At 40.2% G+C, this 18829-nt stretch overlaps 1 protein-coding gene across 3 annotated transcripts in view; it reads right to left on the bottom strand.

Annotated features, from left to right (window-relative positions):
* LOC132824532 (SWI/SNF-related matrix-associated actin-dependent regulator of chromatin subfamily E member 1-related-like) overlaps positions 1-18829 on the bottom strand; it is a 46512-nt gene that overhangs the window by 23654 nt on the left and 4029 nt on the right. For 2 of the 3 annotated variants that reach the window (XR_009645671.1, XM_060839169.1), the window contains exons 3-7: positions 17314-17437; positions 11676-11885; positions 7950-8070; positions 7668-7705; positions 481-562 (exon numbers count right to left, since the gene is read on the bottom strand). Coding sequence is in view for 2 of the 3 variants with exons in the window: in XM_060839169.1 (XP_060695152.1) it covers positions 481-562; positions 7668-7705; positions 7950-8070; positions 11676-11885; positions 17314-17437 (575 nt within the window). In the remaining variant the exon portion in view is untranslated. The remainder of the gene's footprint in view (positions 1-480; positions 563-7667; positions 7706-7949; positions 8071-11675; positions 11886-17313; positions 17438-18829) is intronic. The other variant, XM_060839178.1, reaches the window with a different exon arrangement.

Below are 18829 nucleotides of genomic sequence, written 5' to 3'. Positions count from 1 at the left end.
AGGTGTCTCACTGTCAGTTACACAATACGGAAAGACCTGGACAGAGTGAACATGGAGAGCCTAGGACCGGAGGGTACTGCCTCAGAATGAAGGGATGATTCTTTAGAACTGAGATTAGGAGGAATTTCTTCAGCCAGAGGATGGTGAAGCGGCGGAACTTATTGCCAGACGTGCTGGGAGAGCCAAGTCACTAAGTGTATTTAAGACAGAGATCAATAAGTTTTTGATTAGTGAGAGGATCAAAAGGTTATGAGGAGAAGGCAGGAAAATGGGACTGAAAATATATCAGCCATGATCGAATGATGCAGCAGACTCGATGGGCAAATAGCCTAATGCTGTTCCTATATCTCATGGTCGTACAATTTCATGGTAGTTTTTGACATCCATGGAACTGTTGAAATGCAAATTGTTTTTAACTTCAAGTATTTGAACATTTGAGCATAATCTAAGAATAATTTTAACTCAGTCAATCCTCCATACCTTTGTTATGATCAAGAAATTCTTCTGTAAATATTGGAATATTAAACATGGACATTCTTCCTTGCTGCTCACTGTCGATCTTCTAAAGAGAAAGAATGAATAAATTAATTTGAAGAGTTTATTATACTGAATAACTTTAATGATTTTTACATCCCATCTTGCTATTCAATTTGAAAGTTAGCTCAGATGGAAATTTCAGAAGGTTAGGAAACAAGGAAAGGATGCAGTAGCTATGGTAATTAAGAATGGCATAGTACAACAGAGAGAGACATTACTTAAGTTCTAAAGATCAAGGCGTAAAGTAAGCTTGGTTAAAAAATAAGGGAAGTTAAAAAATGGTAAGATGTCAATGGTGGGAGAATTTATAAGCATTAATCACTAACAGTATTAACCACACAGAAAAACATGGTACACAGGAAAAAATAATGGGGATGTGTAAGAAAGGTACAGCGATAACAGATCTATATGTAAATTTTATGTAGAATAAAAAAAGATCAGATTTGGAAATATAACTAGGAAAATGAGTTCCTTGAGTATTTTCATAACAGTTTGAGAACAGCAGTGCCAACTAGATAAAAGTTTGATAAATACCTGACTATGAGCAATGGGACAAGCTTAAAATCAATAATCTTATCATGACAGTACTCCCAGGTAACAATAAATGTGCAGGTAATAGGAGTGAATTTCATAATCGCTTTGAGAGGGAAGACAACGTCTAAGATTCGTGCTATAAACCTAAATATGGACATATATGCATATATCAATACAGAGCTGACTAAAGTGAACTGGAAAAATAGTTCGCTAGTATAAATGCAGTGACAAACATTTCAGGATACATTCCATAAAGGCTGAGAGAAAGAAGGGAAAATTCACACTATCCCTGGCTAAACTTTAAGATACAAAAGTTTAAAAATAGCAGCTGGCTAAAAGATTAATGTTCCATATAAAGTTCTTATTTTTGTCACTCTCTGTTATTTTTTAAGTTAGCCAGAATAACAAAAAAAGATGGGATGATTTTCTACAGGTGCTTAAAAAGAAAATTAGTAACTGAAGTGACCACTGATCTTCTAAATTATGCCTGGGAAATTAATAATAGAAAATAACAAAATGAGTAGTTATCCTGCACGCCCTCACGAGAGACAATACAAACCACATCACAAGAATCGTGCTGGAAGAAGAAACTCAAAACTACCACCATTACCGGAAAAGGGAGCTGAAAAAAAATTATTAAAACAAAAAGTTTTGACATTCCTATGTCATGGTGGACTGATCATAGATTTTCAAAATAAGTAGCTGCTGAGATACTAGATGCATCAAGTCTTCCAAAAATCCCAAAAGGACTCCTCAGATTTGAAAATACCAAATGTAATTCCCCTTTCAAGAAAGGAGGTAGATCGACATGTTTAACATCTTAGCTAAAGTTTATTGAGAAAGAACCTGAATTGTGTGTGTGTGTGTGTGGGTGTGTGTGTGTGTGGGGGGGGGGGGGGGGAGGTGGAGCTTGAGGGGAAGATAAACAGATTCCTCATCCCAATATTAAGCACAGGCTGCACTTGCAGTAAACTTTTCCTTGTTTAACCTTTATTTCCCCTCATTTTTGTAATGACTACATACCAGTGGAGAAAAAAGGATCCCAGATTCATAATCTTTGGCCTTCTGTGTTCAAATCTCATGTTGTGCAAGCAATATAGATTAAGGGGAACTTGTGATTTGGTGTACTTGGACTTTCAGAAGCAAATTTGCCAAGGTTCCACATAACAGGTTACAGTTAGTTCTCCTATAATGCCATAGTTGCTTCCAACGAAATCTCACTTAATAGTTAAATCACTTTATAGAAATAATGGGGCCGATGGGAAAAGCAGGGTTGGGGCAGACCAACAAAAGATAACATTCATGATCACTCAAAAAATCACCCAAAAGCCTAACACAAAGTATTGCACAACCTGAATGAATGCATAAATCATACTTCTTAACAAAGCAGAGGTAAATTTAACAAACTGCATTGAGGCATTATTAATGCAGAGACAGGAAGGTCATCACACCACCTTTAGGTGCAATTGTGACTGCAGCAGTGGATGGCTGTAGTTGATGTTGCTTGGGGATTGGTTTAGATTGTGTGAATTGCAGGTACAAGAACAAATTAGAAAGGAAAGTGGTATGTTTAAGAGTAATGCAGTCATGCAGGGCTCATACAGGAGTTATAGAAGAATACTCTTATCTCACAGGGAGAGTAATGAACATTTATGAGTTTAATTTTTGAAATGAAGCTGCTCAATATATAGTTCTATACCTCTCTCATTCTGTGACGGCAGCTTACATCAGCGCATATGCAGAACGGTGCAGAGACTTCAGTGCGTGCGCAGAATGAAGCATGCGAAACGATCACTGCCGGAATCGCGCAATTGTAAACAGAGGTAAGCATTCTCGAAAATACCATTCCCTAATTCTTCAGTGATGTTATAGCCAAATCGTGCTGCTCAAACACACTTTACATGAGAATTATCTGCACTGCACAAAATAAGAGTTCATGGTGTAGCATGAAATATATTAGCACAGAGGACTAGTAAACAAACAGAGAGATGGCATATATGAATCATTCTCAGGCCGGTAAAATATATCTAATGGAATGCTACAGGGATCAGTGCTGGACCTTCAGCTATTTATAACCCATCTCAATGAGTTAGACAAAGCAATCTAATAAGTAGCTGCTAAGTGTGCCAATGACACAACGATAGCTAGGAAAGCAATTTGTCAAGAGGACGGAAGTAGTCTACACAGAAGTTAAATGGACAAAAATGTGGCATATGGAGTATCATGTGGGAAAATGTGTACTTGTTCTGTATGACAGAAGAGGAGGAAGAGGCATCATTTTAAAATGAAAGATTGCAAAACACTGAAGCATTGAATGATTTAGGTGTCCTGGTAAATAAATTACAAAAGATTAGTATGTAGGTACAACAAATGATTAGGAAGGCAAGTGGAATGTTGTCATTTATTGCAAGAGAAGTGGAATATAAAAAGATGTTTTCCTGCAGGTGTACAGAAGCATTGGTAAAGCTCTAAGTGTGTACTGTATTTGGTGTTATATCCTTTTCTTAAAGAAGGAGACAAGTGCATGAGACACAGTTCAGAGCAAGTTTATTTGACTGATACCTTGGATGAGGGGTTGGCTTACAAAAAAATACTTGAACAGATTCGGTTGGTTTGCACTGCAATTTAGAATAATGTCATGCAATTTGACTGCTCATGATCTTATTGATTGATGGAATGGGAATGATGGATCAAATAGTTTGTTCCTGCCCCCAACTCTTATCCTTTCTTAAATTCATATAAATCCAATTCCTTTGGAATGATCCTGTATATTACTCTACCTGATGCATAATGCCAGGCAAGACAATCTTCAAGCTGATGACTGTACCACACTTTCAATCTTCCAGTGCTTCTTGTAAAATCATATTAGTTAGATGCTGACTTCTTCTGAACCAAACATGTGCTACAGCTGTAAAATATGAAGCTGTAATTTCATGCACCATCCAACTCTACAAGCCCAATTTGGGAAAAAGTGCTCCGGTTGATCCAGTTCTAGCTCAGCTGAGTGGGGGACGAAGACAATGGTATTAAGAGGAAAGGACCAAGACTGGATGTCTGAAACGCTGACCTTGGTGGTCTAAGATTTCATTCTGACTGTACAAAGGTCAGAACAAAGAAAGAGCACTTGAGCCCTCGTCATGAACCCCTTGACTCATCCATGCCAACTCAACTTATATGGTTGCCCAAACCTTCCATGTCAAGCCCTCTTCTTTTTTCTATATCAACTGATGCCAATGCATGATCCTCACACTCCAACCTTTGCTTTGACCCTCAATGCTATGTTATTCAGTAAGATAGGGCAAACTTCAGGACCCATGCTGAGATGAAATAAAAATTAACTGTTACTGTTAAGAGCCCATTCTGGGCATTTGAATTCCTTCAATATTTAAATCACTTCAAAACAAAAAAAACAAGCAATATATTCACAGCTTCACATCAAAGACTTCATAAATAGTTTGAGCTGACCAGAAGTCCACTATGAAAAGATTGTTGGAACATTCCATACAGCGCAGTGGCTCAGTGGTTAGTACGGTTGCCTCACAGCACCGGTCCCAGGTTTGATTCCAGCCTCAGTGATTGTCTGTGTGGAGTTTACACGTTCTCCCAATGTCTGCGTGGGTTTCCTCCGGGTGCTTCGGTTTCCTCCCACAGTTCAAAGATGTGCATTTCAGGTGAATTGGCCACGTTAAATTGCCCATACTGTTAGGTGCGTTAGTCAGAGAAAAATGGGTCTGGGTTGGTTACTCTTTGGACGGTCGGCGTGGAGTTGTTGGGTTGAAGGGCCTGTTCCCACACTGAAGGGAATCTAATCTAATCATAAATCCCACAATAATAGCCCTCAGGCTTATGTCAATATAGAGTGAAATAGCAAATACTATATTTCTTAAAATTGCAATTATTTCAGAGTCAGGTGAATCATACAGCACAGAAACAGATCTTTCAGTCCAACTCATCTGTGCTGACCAGACATCCCAATCTGACCTAGTCTCATTTGCCAGTAGCCGGCCCATATCCCTCGAAACCCTTCCTATTCAGATACCCATCCAGATGCTTTTGAAATGTAATTATACCTGCTTCCACCACATCTTTTGACAGCTCATTCCATTCACCAAGCACACTCGGTGTAAAAAAAGTTTCCTGGCATGTCCTTTTTAAGTCTTTCCCTTCTCACCTTTCTCTTCTATGCCCTCTAGTTTTGGACTCCATCACCCTAGGAAAAAGATCTTGGCTACTCACCCTATCCATACCCCTCATGATTTTATAAACCTCTACAAGTTCAGCCCTTCAGTCTCAGACACTCCTACATTAAAATGCCCGAGCCTATTCAGCCTGTCCCTATAGCTCAAACCCTCCAGTACCGTCAACATCCTTTAATCCTTCCTGTATCCTATCAAGTTTAACAATATCCAAAAATAGTATTTCAAAACAGGCCTCACCAATGTCCTGCACAGTCACAACATACAGGGCTTTCTAACTCCTGTACTTATTGAAGTGACCATTGAAGGCAAGCGTGCCAAATGCCTTCGTCATCATCCTGTCTCCCTACAATTCCACTTTCAAGAAACAATGCACCTCCATCCCTCAGTCTCCTTATTTGACAGAAGTCCCCAGGGCCCAAACATTGTGTAAATCTTGCCCTGGTTTGCCTTACCAAAATACAACAACTCACATTTAACAAAATTAAACTCTATCTGCCACTCCTCAGCCTTTGGTCCGCTGGTCCATCTAATAAAGGTCCCATTGTACTCTGAGGTAACCTTCTTCACTATCCACTACAGCACCAATTTTAGTGTCAACTGAAAACTGACTTACCATACCACCTATATTCACTTCCAAATCACTTATATAAAATGACAAAAACCAGCTGACCCAGCACTGATCCTGGAGGCACATCACTGGTCATTGGGCTCCAGTCTGAAAAATAACTTTCTACCACCACTCTCTTTCTTTTCTATCTTCAAGTCAATTTTGTATCTAAATGGCTACCCTCCTTGGATCCTACGTGATCCAACCCTACTAATTAGTTTACCATGCAGAACCTTGACAAAAGCTTTGCTGAAGTCCACACAGACTGCGTTTACTGCTCTGCCTTCATCAACCTTCTTTGTCACATCTTCAAAAAAAAATTCAAACAAGTTAGTGAGACATGATTTCCCACAAAGCCATGCTGACTATCCCTGATTAGTCCTTTCTTTTTCAAATGCATGTACATTTTGTCCCTCGGAATCCCCTCCAACAACTTATCCACCACTGATATAAGGCTCATCGTTCTATAGTAGTTCCCTGGCTCTTCCTTACAGTCTTCATTAAATAATGACATCACATTTTCCAACCCCCAGTCTTCTGGCACCTCACCAATGGCTATCGATGACAGGAATATCACAGCAAGGGACCCAGCAGCCTCTTCCCTTCCTTCCCACAAAATTTTCAGGAACGGCACGGGCGGCACGGTGGCACAGTGGTTAGCACTGCTGCCTCACAGCGCCTGAAGACCCGGGTTCAATTCCCGACTCAGGCGACTGACTGTGTGGAGTTTGCACGTTCTCCCCGTGTCTGCGTGGGTTTCCTCCGGGTGCTCCGGTTTCCTCCCACAGTCCAAAGATGTGCGGGTCAGGTGAATTGGCCATGCTAAATTGCCCGTAGTGTTAGGTAAGGGGTAATGTAGGGGTATGGGTGGGGTTTCGCTTCGGCGGGTCGGTGTGGACTTGTTGGGCCGAAGGGCCTGTTTCCACACTGTAAGTCTAATCTAAAAAAACCTGATTAGGTCTGTGGATTTATTTACCACCTGATGTTTTTTTTTTAAAGTGTAAAAAGATTTACATCTCTGTGCTTGACATCTCCAGTAGGTTTATCCACATTTTACTCACATTCACATCTGATATGAACACTCCAATGGACGCTTCCATGTAGCCCTAGACTTCTCCAAAAGGGTATCCTTTCTCTCCAAATATCTTCATTAAGTTTAAATATTTTTTCAAGTGTAATGCACAACCCACTGACAAAAACTGAGTCTGTTTCAAGGCACCTGCATTTTTGCATATGTAAAGCTGACCAGCAAAAATAGCGGCTTCCAAACTTGGCAGGAACAGCACTTCTGGAATTGGGACCCTGGCACTATTTTGGCTAAGCTGGAGATCCCTCACCCTTAATGAAAATTAAATCAGTTTATTTCATAGCCACCATTGTGTATGTTCAGGTTAAAGAAAGGTTACATTTATGCAACTCATGAAAATACTTGAACTTTTTTTCATGTGGACCTTTCATTTTTGGGTAATGTAACTTGTGTTACAGAGCCATCTGGAGTCAGGTTTCTGCAGTACATTAAGCCAATTATGGCACACTTAAAGCAACTGCCTATCCCCGCTATAACTGGTGATAGCTTGTCAAAAATAAGAGCAGCTTTTAGTGTACTCCACCACATTGGCAGGCAGTGATAATTCCTGGAGATCATTCAGGGAGTTGTTTTTCAACAGAGTATAGATACCATAAGCAACCCTCTGTTGACTAAAACATTTTAAAATAAAGTTAAATCTTTTTAAAGTAATCCAAATGAGACATTTATCATAATAAAGAAATAAATTTTAAAAAGCTCTTACCTCAGTATGCATGCCATTTGACATTGAATGAGCAGATTCTGGGAAAAAAAACAAGCTAATTGAGAAACACACAAGGATGAAAAAAAAAGTGATCCATAAAATTTCCACCAACATTCGTATTGTACCTTAGGGTTTTTTTCTTTGCAATCTGACATACAATGAAAAGATATGCATCAGTAAAAATCTATTTTTGGTATTCTACTCACAATCCAGTTCTTCAGCAAACAAATATTTTACAGTTAGTATATAATAACGATGACATAAGAAAAAAAAAAGTGATACCTTTCCTCAATTTCTTTTCCTGGACAGCAATTGTGCTCATTTTATAAGCTTCAGTTTTCTGATACTCCTGCAGTTCTTTTATGTATTGCTGTTTTGCCCGTTCAGCTTCATCAAGGTAGCACTTAAAAATAAAAATTAAAAGATTTTAAAACATACATTTAAGAGTTCCAATGATCTCATGTCTGGGAATTGCTGCTTTTAACCCGCAGGTAACAGAAAAACATTAAAGCGGTTTGTAAAGTTATTGGATGCATAGGTTGAGAATTAAACTCAGAAAAATAAATCAGCTAAAAACAAACTGAATGCAAGCTATATTACAATAAAGTGAGAAACAGCGACAAAGGGGGAGGGAGAGCGAGCAACAGAGCCACGCACACTGTCACATAAAGCAAGGATTGAAGCAGAGCAGGGCTAATGTAGGTTAAAAAAAAGCAAAGCTAAAAAATAATTAAACACAAAATTAAGAATTTTAAAATTCATTCATGATGGACAATAAGCAATATAGGTCAACCAGTGCAAAGAATGAATGAATGGGACTGAGTGCAAGTAAGGATAGGGACAGCAGATTTTTGGACATCCTCAAATTCACGTACAGTGGAAAATGACAGGATGGCCAGAACAGCGGTGTTCAAATGTAAGGGCAATGAAAGCAATGAAATTTCCAGTAGCAAGTGGAGGTAGGGTGGAGAAAAGCAAGGAGATGGATGTAGAAGTGGGCTATCTTTTTGATGGAAGATTTTCAAAGATTAGCAACTACACTCAGAATTAAATCTTATGCTGAACTTGCCAACAGTCTTGCAATGCCCAAGTTGATGGTCAGAAAGGGGGATGTAATTTATGATTTCAATTGAAGCAAATGGACATCCAGCCCTATGTAAGCAGCAAAAAGCAACGTAACCTCACAGGGACAGTGAAAATGACACAGAGCAAAGAGTCAATACCATACATGTGGATCAAGACATCTTGCTTTCAGATGATAATTCTTTTAAATTCAGAGTTTCGCTATTGCTGGCAATGTGAGAATTTATTGCCCATCTTTAACTGCCCTTGCAAAAGTGGAAGGTAACTTTCTGAGCCAGTGACTTAAGTTCATTTTACACCATTTTTGGAAAGGGATCCAGATTTATGAACTAGTGACATTGAAGAAACAGCAATATAGTTCCAAGTAGGGATGCAGTGTGAATTGGAGGGGAATTTGCAGGTGTTGGTGCTTTCAAGGATCCATTGACCTTGTTCTTCTTGGTGGTATAGGCTGCAGGTTTGGAAAATGTTGTCAAAAGGAGGTGAAGCAAATTGCTGCAGTGCATCTTATACATGGAACACACTGCTGTGACTGTCGACCAGCAATGGAGGGGAAAATATTAAAATTGTGGGCCTAGTGTCAATCAAATGGATTGCTTTGTTCTGGATGATATTAAGCTGGTCAAGTGTTGGAAGTGTACATATTCAGGCAAAAGGAGACTATTCTATCACATTCCTGACTTGTGTGCTACAGAATGTAGCTAGGGTTGAGGGAGGAAGGAGGTGGGTCACTTGCAAAGAATTCCCAGCCTATGACCTGCTCAGGTAGCTGTCCAGTTATCTGTTTAGCCAATGGGAAGACTCAGCATTTTGGTGATGTAATATTCAGAGATGGTATCACTCAACTGCAAGTAGCTGTGACTAGATTCTGTGTAGTTGGAGAAGATCAATGTCTGGTACTTCTGTAACAATGTTATTATCATTTAATCAGCCCTAGGCACAGGCAATGCCTTCACTGTCTGAGTCGCAAATATCCTGCACATTGTGCAATCGTTAGCAAACATTCTCACCTCAGATATTATAATGGAAGAAGGTCATTGATTAAGGTAATTTAAGCTAGGACACACCTGAGGAGCTCCATGATATTCTGGAATAAAATGATTGTTCTCCAACCACAATTATTTTCCTTTGTGCTAGAGCAACGGAAGAAAGTTTTTCCCATTTACTTCAAATGTTATAAGGGCTCCTTAATGCCACACTTGGATAAGTATTGCCTTGATATCATTAACAATCATTCTCTCCTCATCTTTGAGATTTTTTTTGTCTATGCTTGGATGAAGGATGTAATTTTCCACATTTCTGGGTCAATGCCAGTGTTATAGCTGTGCAGTAACTAGATCTGCTGCATTACTACATCAGAGACCATAGTTTTTGCTCTACCTTATCATTTTAACCATTCTTTGATATCACGTGGAGTGAACTGAGTTGGCTGAAGGTAGAGTATCTGTAATACTGAAGACCTCAGGAGAAGGTGGCAGTGGGCGGCACGGTGGCAGTGGGCGGCACGGTGGCACAGTGGTTAGCACTGCTGCCTCACAGCGCCTGAGACCCGGGTTCAATTCCCGACTCAGGCGACTGACTGTGTGGAGTTTGCACGTTCTCCCCGTGTCTGCGTGGGTTTCCTCCAGGTGCTCCGGTTTCCTCCCACAGTCCAAAGATGTGCGGGTCAGGTGAATTGGCCATGCTAAATTGCCGTAGTGTTAGGTAAGGGGTAAATGTAGGGGTATGGGTGGGTTTCGCTTCGGCGGGTCGGTGTGGACTTGTTGGGCCGAAGGGCCTGTTTCCACACTGTAAGTCTACTCTAATCTAAAGGTAAAGATGGATCACCCATTCAATACTTATAGTTGAAAATGGTTGCAAATAAATTTCCTTTTCTTTTTCACTACCACATCATTGAGATTAGATATATGCTGGGGGTCCCTCCTCCAGTTCATAATTTGAATTATCCACCAACTCAATAGAGCTGAACCCAGTTGCTGTGGAGTCATTGAAGCATTGCTCCTTCATCAGGTGGTTCAACTAAGGATCAGTCCGATCCATTTGCTGTGGAGTCACTTCGCTCTACAGCATGTTGTTTTGCTGTTTCATATGCACACAGCCCTGTGTTGTAGCTTCAGTTCATTTTTAGCATACAATGGATGCTGTTCCGGTCAAGCTCTGCTGCACACTTTACTGAAAGAGGATTGGTTTCTATCTTAATAATCATGGTAGATGGAAATCTAAGCTAACAGACTTATGGTGGTATACAATTCTACTGCTGACGATGCACAGCACTTCAAAGCTGTACAACTTTTTTTTTCGGAATTCATTTGAATAATGATTTGGAGGTGCCCGTGTTGGACTGGGGTGTACAAAATTAAGATTTACACAACACCAGGCTATAGTCCAACTGGTTTATTTGGAAGCACTAGCTTTTGAAGCATTGCTCCTTCATCAGGTGGTTCAACTAAGGATCAGTTATAAATGCTGGCATTGCCAAGTCTTGTTTCAACATTTGTGAAATGATCTATGAAATAATTAGGAAACCACTCTGATGTTAAGGCAAAGGGATTTAGAAAAAGAACAAGTGTTGTAACTTCATCAGAAGCCAAAACCATTAAAAAAAACATATAGATTAGATGCATTTCAACTTGCCATTCAAATAAACATTAGTTGATACTACTGTCTACCTCCTATCTACATACCCAAATTACCACTGTTAATTCAATAGATTGTTCATCTATTTTACAAATCTGTTGTTATGAAGAATTTTACCGAAAGCTTCTTGGAAGTCCATACCTTCTACATGCTTCATCAACCCTTTCTGTTACTTGTTCAAAGAATTTACTCAAGTTTCGTCAAGCATGGCTTGCCTTTAACATTTCCAAGCTGATTGTTCCCTATTAATGGTATTACAGTCCAAATAATACATTAAATGCCACAAACCTGTTTATCCTCAGGTGGAAGTTTGCTCCATTCACTGCCCAAAGTTTTGGTGATTTCAGGAAAAGGTAAATCTGGTTGCTGTGCCCGCAACTGCTCACGCCGTTCATTCAAAAATCGCATATAGCCTGTCAGTGGAGCTTTGGGACCATTGGGTATATTCTTTTTACGTTTTTTGCCCTTTGGCCAGCCTCTCTTCTTAGTCACACGCTGCTGCCAAGAATGGAAAAACATGCTTGAATTGTCAGCTTAAAATATGGCTTAAGTATTTGCTCCTTTTGTATTTTATGCTTAAGATGGAATTCTACAAATAACTGTACAAACTTTCGATAAAAGTTGTATGATGAAAACTTATAAAATGGAGGTTGATCCCCCGCTGAGAACCACAACCATTTAATTAAAGGGAAGTGCCTTGCTCAATAATCTGTTAAAAGGAATGTTTGAGAGGGTGCAATGCATTATTTCAGCAACTTCTATAGTTTAAGTAAAATAAATCCCTGGTGTGCACTTTACAATCCACAAGTAACAATTTATCTAACAATGAACAAAACTAAACTATTAACAGACCTAACAACTTCCCTCTAGCTACTAACTATTCCCGAACAACACAAGATTCTAATGGTAAGCTGTTCCAATCAATACAAATCCCATTTATATAACAATAGAATTTAGTCTCTCGAAATTACAGCCAGGTTTGTGTCTTCCAGAACTTTCTATCTTCTCTGCTGATCCTTCTGTTGGAATGTTTCTCTGTAGATTCTTCTGTCAGGAATTTAGATGGTGTGCCATGGTAAATAGATGGTGTGCCATGGTAAATAGATGGTGCTTTCTCTAAGCAATGAGAGCTGTTATCTCTTAGCAGATGGCAGTTGCGTCTCTCCCGATTTTCCAAATGCTCTTTTATACCTTTGATAACCTGTTAATATTTTTACAAATCGGACTGGCTCTAGGTTGTCAAAATCAAGAGATTTAAATTTAGAATCATAGAGATGTATAGCATGGAAACAGACCCTTTGGTCCAACCCGTCCATGCTGACCAGATATCCCAACCCAATCTAGTCCCACCTGCTAGCACCTGGCCCATATCCCTCCATAACCTTCCTATTCATATACCCATCCAAATGCCTCTTAAATGTTGCAATTGTACCAACCTCCAGCATTTCCTCTGGCAGCTCATTCCATAAAGACACAACTCTTTGCGTGAAAATGTTGCCCCGTAGGTCTCTTTTATATTTTTCCCCTCTCACCCTAAACCTATGCCCTCTAGTTCTAGGCTCCCCCACCCCAGGAGAAAGACTTTGCCTATTTATCTTATCCATGCCCCTCATAATTTTGTAAATTTCCATAAGGTCTCCCCTCAGCCTTGGATGCACCAGGGAAAACAGCCCCAGCCTGTTCAGCCTTTCCCTATAGCTCAAATCCTCCAACCCTGGCAACATCCTTGTAAATCTTTTCTGAACCCTTTCAAGTATCATAACATCTTTCCGATAGGAAGGAGACTAGAATTGCATGCAATATTCCAATAGTGGCCTAATCAATGTCCTATACAGCTGTAATATGACCTCCCAACTCCTGTACTCAATACTCTGACCAATAAAAGAAAGCATACCAAACGCCTTCTTCACTATCCTATATGAAACACCTGCTTCACTGTCCTTGAAACTCCACTTTCAAGGAACTATGAACCTGCACTCCAAGGTCTCTTTGTTCAGTAACACTCCCTCGGACCTTACCATTAAGTCCATAAGTCCTGTTAAGATTTGCTTTCCCAAAATGCAGCACCTCGCATTTAGCCGAATTAAACTCCATCAGCCACTTCTCAGTCCACTGGCCCATCTGGGAGGAGAAAGTGAGGACTGCAGATGCTGGAGATCAGAGCTGAAAATGTGTTGCTGGAAATGCGCAGCAGGTCAGGCAGCATCCAAGGAACAGGAGAATCGACGTTTCAGGCATAAGCCCTTCTTCAGGAATCTGAAGAATTCCTGAAGAAGGGCTTATGCCCGAAACATCGATTCTCCTGTTCCTTGGATGCTGCCTGACCTGCTGCGCATTTCCAGCAACACATTTTCACCATTGGCCCATCTGGTCAAGATCCTGTTGTAATCGGAGGTAATCCTCTTCGCTGCCCACTACACCTCCAATTTTGGTGTCACCTGCAAACTTACTAACTGTCCCTCTTATGCTCGCATCCAAATCATTTATGTAAATGACAAAAAGTAGAGAACCCCGTACCGATCCTTGTGGCACTCGACTAATCACAGGCCTCCAGTCTGAAAAACAACCCTCCACTACCACCCTCTGTCTTCTACCTTTCAGCCAGTTCTGTATCCAAATGGCTAGTTCTTCCTGTATTCCATGAGATCTAACCTTGCTAATCAGTCGCCCATGGGGAACCTTGTTGAATGCCTTACTGAAGTCCATATAGATCACATTTACTGCTCTGACCTCATCAATCCACTTTGTTACTTCCTCAAAGAACTCAACCAAGTTTGAGAGACATGATTTCCCATGCACAAAACCATGTTGACTATCCCTAATCAATCTTTGCCTTTCCGAATAATGCACATCCTGTCCCTCAGGAGTCCCTCCAACAACTTGCCCACCACCAATGTCAGGCTCACTGCTCTATAGTTCCTTGACTTGTCCTTATCAGCCTTCTTAAACAGTAGCACCACGTTAGCCAATCTCCAGTCTTCCGGCACCTCACCTGTGACTATCTATGATGCAAATATCTCAGCTAGAGGCAATTACTTCTCTAGCTTCCCAGAGTCCTAGGATACACCTGATCAGGTCCTGGGGATTTATCCACCTTTACCCGTTTAAAACATCCAGCACTTCCTCCTCTGTAATCTGGACATTTTGCAAGATGTCACCATCTATTTCCCTACAGTCTACATCTTCCATATCCTTTTCCACCGTAAATATTGATGCAAAAATACTCATTTAGTATATCCCCCATTTTCTGCAGCTCCACACAAAGGCCACCTTGCTGATCTCCAAGGGGCCTTATTACCTCCCTAGTTACCCTTTTGTCCTTAATGTATTTGTAAAAACTCTTTGGATTCCCCTTAATTCTATTTCCCAAAGCTATCTCATGTCCCCTTTTTGCCCTCCTGATTTCCCTCTTAAGTATACTCTTACTTCCTTTATACTCTACTAAGGATTCACTTGATCTGTCTGTCTGCACTTTACATATGCTTCCTTCTTTTTCTTAAGCAAACCCTCAAAATCTTTAGTTATCTAGCATTTCCTATACCTACTTTTCTTTTCACCCAGACAGGAATATACTTTCTCTGGATTCTTGTTATCTTATTTCTGAAGGTTTCCCATTTTCCAGCCATCCCTTTACCTGCAAACATCTGCCTCCAATCAGCTTTTGAAAGTTCTTGTCTAATACCGTCAAAATTGGCCTTTCTCCAATTCAGAACTTCAACTTTTAGATCTGGTCTATCCTTTTCCATCATTATTTTAAATCTAACAGAATTATGGCCACTAGCCCCAAAGTGCTCCCCCACTGACACCTCAGTCACCTGCCCTGCCTTATTTCCCAAGAGTAGGTCAAGTTTTGCACCTTCTCTTGTAGGTACATCCACATACTGAATCAGAAAATTGTGTTGTACATAACAAATTCCTCTCCATCTAAACCCTTAACACTATGGCAGTCCCAGTCTATGTTTGGAAAGTTAAAATCCCCTACCATAACCACCTATTATTCTTACAGATAGCTGAGATTTCCTTACAAGTTTGATTCTCAATTTTATCCACAGTTCGGAACAACTGGCCTTTTGCTAAACAAATCCAGCACAATGGCCTGATGGGCTGTCATCCTTGTCTGCTGAGGCTGAATCCATGTGATGAGTTAACGGTTAACTGTTAACCCATTTGGTTGAGCCTGAAAACATCATCACTGTGTAATCCAATGTGCTAAAGGGTTGAAGTAAACATCCTGACTCTCTAGTTGGTGAACAGAGCTGGAAATGCAAGCGTGCAAGAGCAAATTAAAGAAAAAAACCTTATATTCATACAACACTCTTAAGTTGACGAAAAATCCCAAGTCACAAAAACATTATAAAAAGAAAGTCCAAGACCAAGTCACATAAGACGTTATTAGGTTAGATGACAAAAAGCTTAAAGCAAGTACTGTTCAAGGAATGTCTTAAATGAGGAAGGTAAGATAAAGAGGAGGGCAAGTATAAGGAATTGCGAAAGTTGAGAATAGGTACCAAAGGGTGGAGCAATTACAATTCAGAATTCATGAGGATTGTGAGGATGGAGTAGTTGAAGACTGAGAGTGACAGAACAAGACAGCAAGAGATTTATGACAGGTGGAGTTCAGGAAATCAGCTGGAAGCACATTGGAATAGTCAGAGCTGGACAGCATGGGATCAGACCCTTCGATCCAACTCATCCATGCTGACTAGATAACTTAAATAAATCTAGTCCCATTTACCAACATTTGGCCATATCCCTCTAAACCCTTCCAGATGCCTTTTAAATTTGTATTTGTACCAGCCTCCACTACTGCCTCTAGCAGCATGTTCCACACTTGCACCACCCTCTGTAGGAAAACATTGCCCCTTAGGTCGCTTTTAAATCTATCCCTCTCACCTTAGACCTATGCCCTCTGGACTTGCCCAACCCAGGGAAAAGACCTTGTGTATTTACCCTATCCATGGTCCTCATGATTTTATAACCTCTCAGCCTCCAAAACTCCAGGGAAAATAGCCCCAGACCTCAAACTATGCAACCCTGACAACATCCAAGTAATTTTTTTCGGAATTCTTTCAAGTTTCAGAACATCCTTCCTATAGCACAGAGACCAGAATTGAACGCAGTATTCCAAAAGTGGCCTAACTAACGTCCTGTAGAGCCACACTATGACCTCCCAACTCCTAGACTCAACACACTGACCAATAAAGGCAGGCTTACCAAACGCCTTCTTCATTATTGTGATAACTTGCGATTCCATTCTCAAGGAGCTATGAACCTGCATTCCAAGGTCTCTTTATTCAGCAACACTCCCTAAGATCCAGCACCAATCCTGTGACACACTACCGGTCACAGGCTTCTAGTCTGAAAAGCAACCCTCCACTGCTCTATCTCCTAGCTTCAAGTTAGTTCTGTATCCAAAAGGCTAGTGCTCACTATATTCCATGTTGTCTAACCAGTCTAGTACGAAGAACCTTTTCAAACACCTTACTGAAGTCCATACAGATCATGTCCACTAGTCTACCCTTAACAATCCTCTTCATTACTTCTTCAAAAGACTGAATCAAGTTAGAGACACAATTTCCCACATGTGGCACAAAGCCATGTTGACTATCCTTAATTTGTCCTTGCCTTTCCAAATATATGTCAAATCCAGATCATATGAAGACATGAGTGGTGATTTCTGTAACAGTTGAACTGAGCTAGGAGTGAAGTCAAGAAATGTTACAGATTACACATAGGTAACCTTAGTGATGGTAAGTATAAGTGGTCAGGTGTTCACCTTCAGATCAATGTGATGAAAAAGGTAGAAACAGACCATTGCCAGGACAGAGATGGGGTCAAAAGCTACAAAATGGGGGTTTGCAAGGGAACCAAAAACAAGCAAGCAAGCTTATACCAAAAGAGCTGTCCTACAAATAGAATGACTTGCCTCCTCAGTTTTCTTTTCACCCCGCTTCTCATTTTTCTGTGATCCATTGTAGGTATTATGGCTTTTGGGTGATTCACCTTCATCCTGTTTTACTCCTTGTGGTGATCCTGGAGTAGTTGAGCATCTACAAAAAAAGTATGTTTCAAATTCAGTGAATGATTAAGAAATGTAGTACCACATTAAAACAATGTTGCACTGTCAACTTGAAATAAGCTCCATGTCATAACAGTCTGCTTTTGCTTATGCGGACCATAAATGGCCTATTTAAAATTGTTTATCTATGTCATAAAAACATATTTTACACATTATTTAGAAAAGGGATAAAAATTGCAAAGGAATGCAATGACCACATACCTCAAGAAATGACAAGTCAAGGGTATAAATGGATAAGAAAATGGTAGTATCATAAAGTTAAGCAGTCCAATTCTCAATTCACTATTGGTATTTTATTATCAATATACCAAAGTTTCTTTCAGAAAAAGCAAAGTCGTTACTCAATGACTGCTATAGTCAAAATCTGCAATGTTGCTGGGCTGAGGGGTACATAGCTACCTACCTATAGTGCAATAGTAATAGCTGAAATCCAGAAATGTGTTTCAATATCTCTGAACAGGATCATTAGAAAATATCCATAAGTAAAAAGGCAGACAGTTGAATCCAAACAATGAAGTGTTCACACAAATTGTACTCATTTCCTGATCTTGACACTGTTTCACTTTTCAGCTCCTGCACTTCCCGAACAGCAACATCTGGCTGCTGTGGTAGCAAATGTAACATCAAGACACTAATTCAATCATGCAATCAATTTAGTATCACTTTTTTAGATTAGATTAGATTAGATTACTTACAGTGTGGAAACAGGCCCTTCTGTCCAACAAGTCCACACCGGCCCTCCGAAGCGCAACCCACCCATACCCCTACATTTACCCCTTACCTAACACTACGGGCAATTTAGCATGGCCAATTCACCTGACCCGCACATCTTTGGACTGTGGGAGGAAACCGGAGCACCCGGAGGAAACCCACGCAGACACGGGAGAACGTGCAAACTCCACACAGTCAGTCGCCTGAGTCGGGAATTGAACCCGGGTCTCTGGCGCTGTGAGGCAGCAGTGCTAACCACTGTGCCACCGTGCCGCCCACTTGCCATATTGACTCCTGAAGTTTGAATACTTCTAAAAAATGATTGTGAATTTCAAACATAGGCATGGTCAATTCAATGTTTCTTTTAAAATTAACTTAATGTGAATTACTAGAAAGATACCACTAGGACACTGACAGATTCCTCATTAAAACAAAAATCGAATGCTGTGAAGCACTTACAAAGTTTGACAACAATAACAAAAGCATTCTTGTCATTTAAATCCCTGGAAGACTAAAGAGGACAAGTAGTTAATTTTCAGGCTACTCATTTTCACAGGGTGATCAGTAATTCATGAACAGTAAATTAAGGAAAATCTGCCATGCTTGAGAAAACCTATACTCTTGTTTATTTGAGGTCAAACAAACAAATTAA

Source organism: Hemiscyllium ocellatum, chromosome 2 (assembly GCF_020745735.1).
Source record: "Hemiscyllium ocellatum isolate sHemOce1 chromosome 2, sHemOce1.pat.X.cur, whole genome shotgun sequence".
In the NCBI taxonomy this organism is placed as follows: Eukaryota; Metazoa; Chordata; class Chondrichthyes; order Orectolobiformes; family Hemiscylliidae; genus Hemiscyllium; species Hemiscyllium ocellatum.
This window is presented reverse-complemented; position numbering and strand designations above follow the sequence as displayed.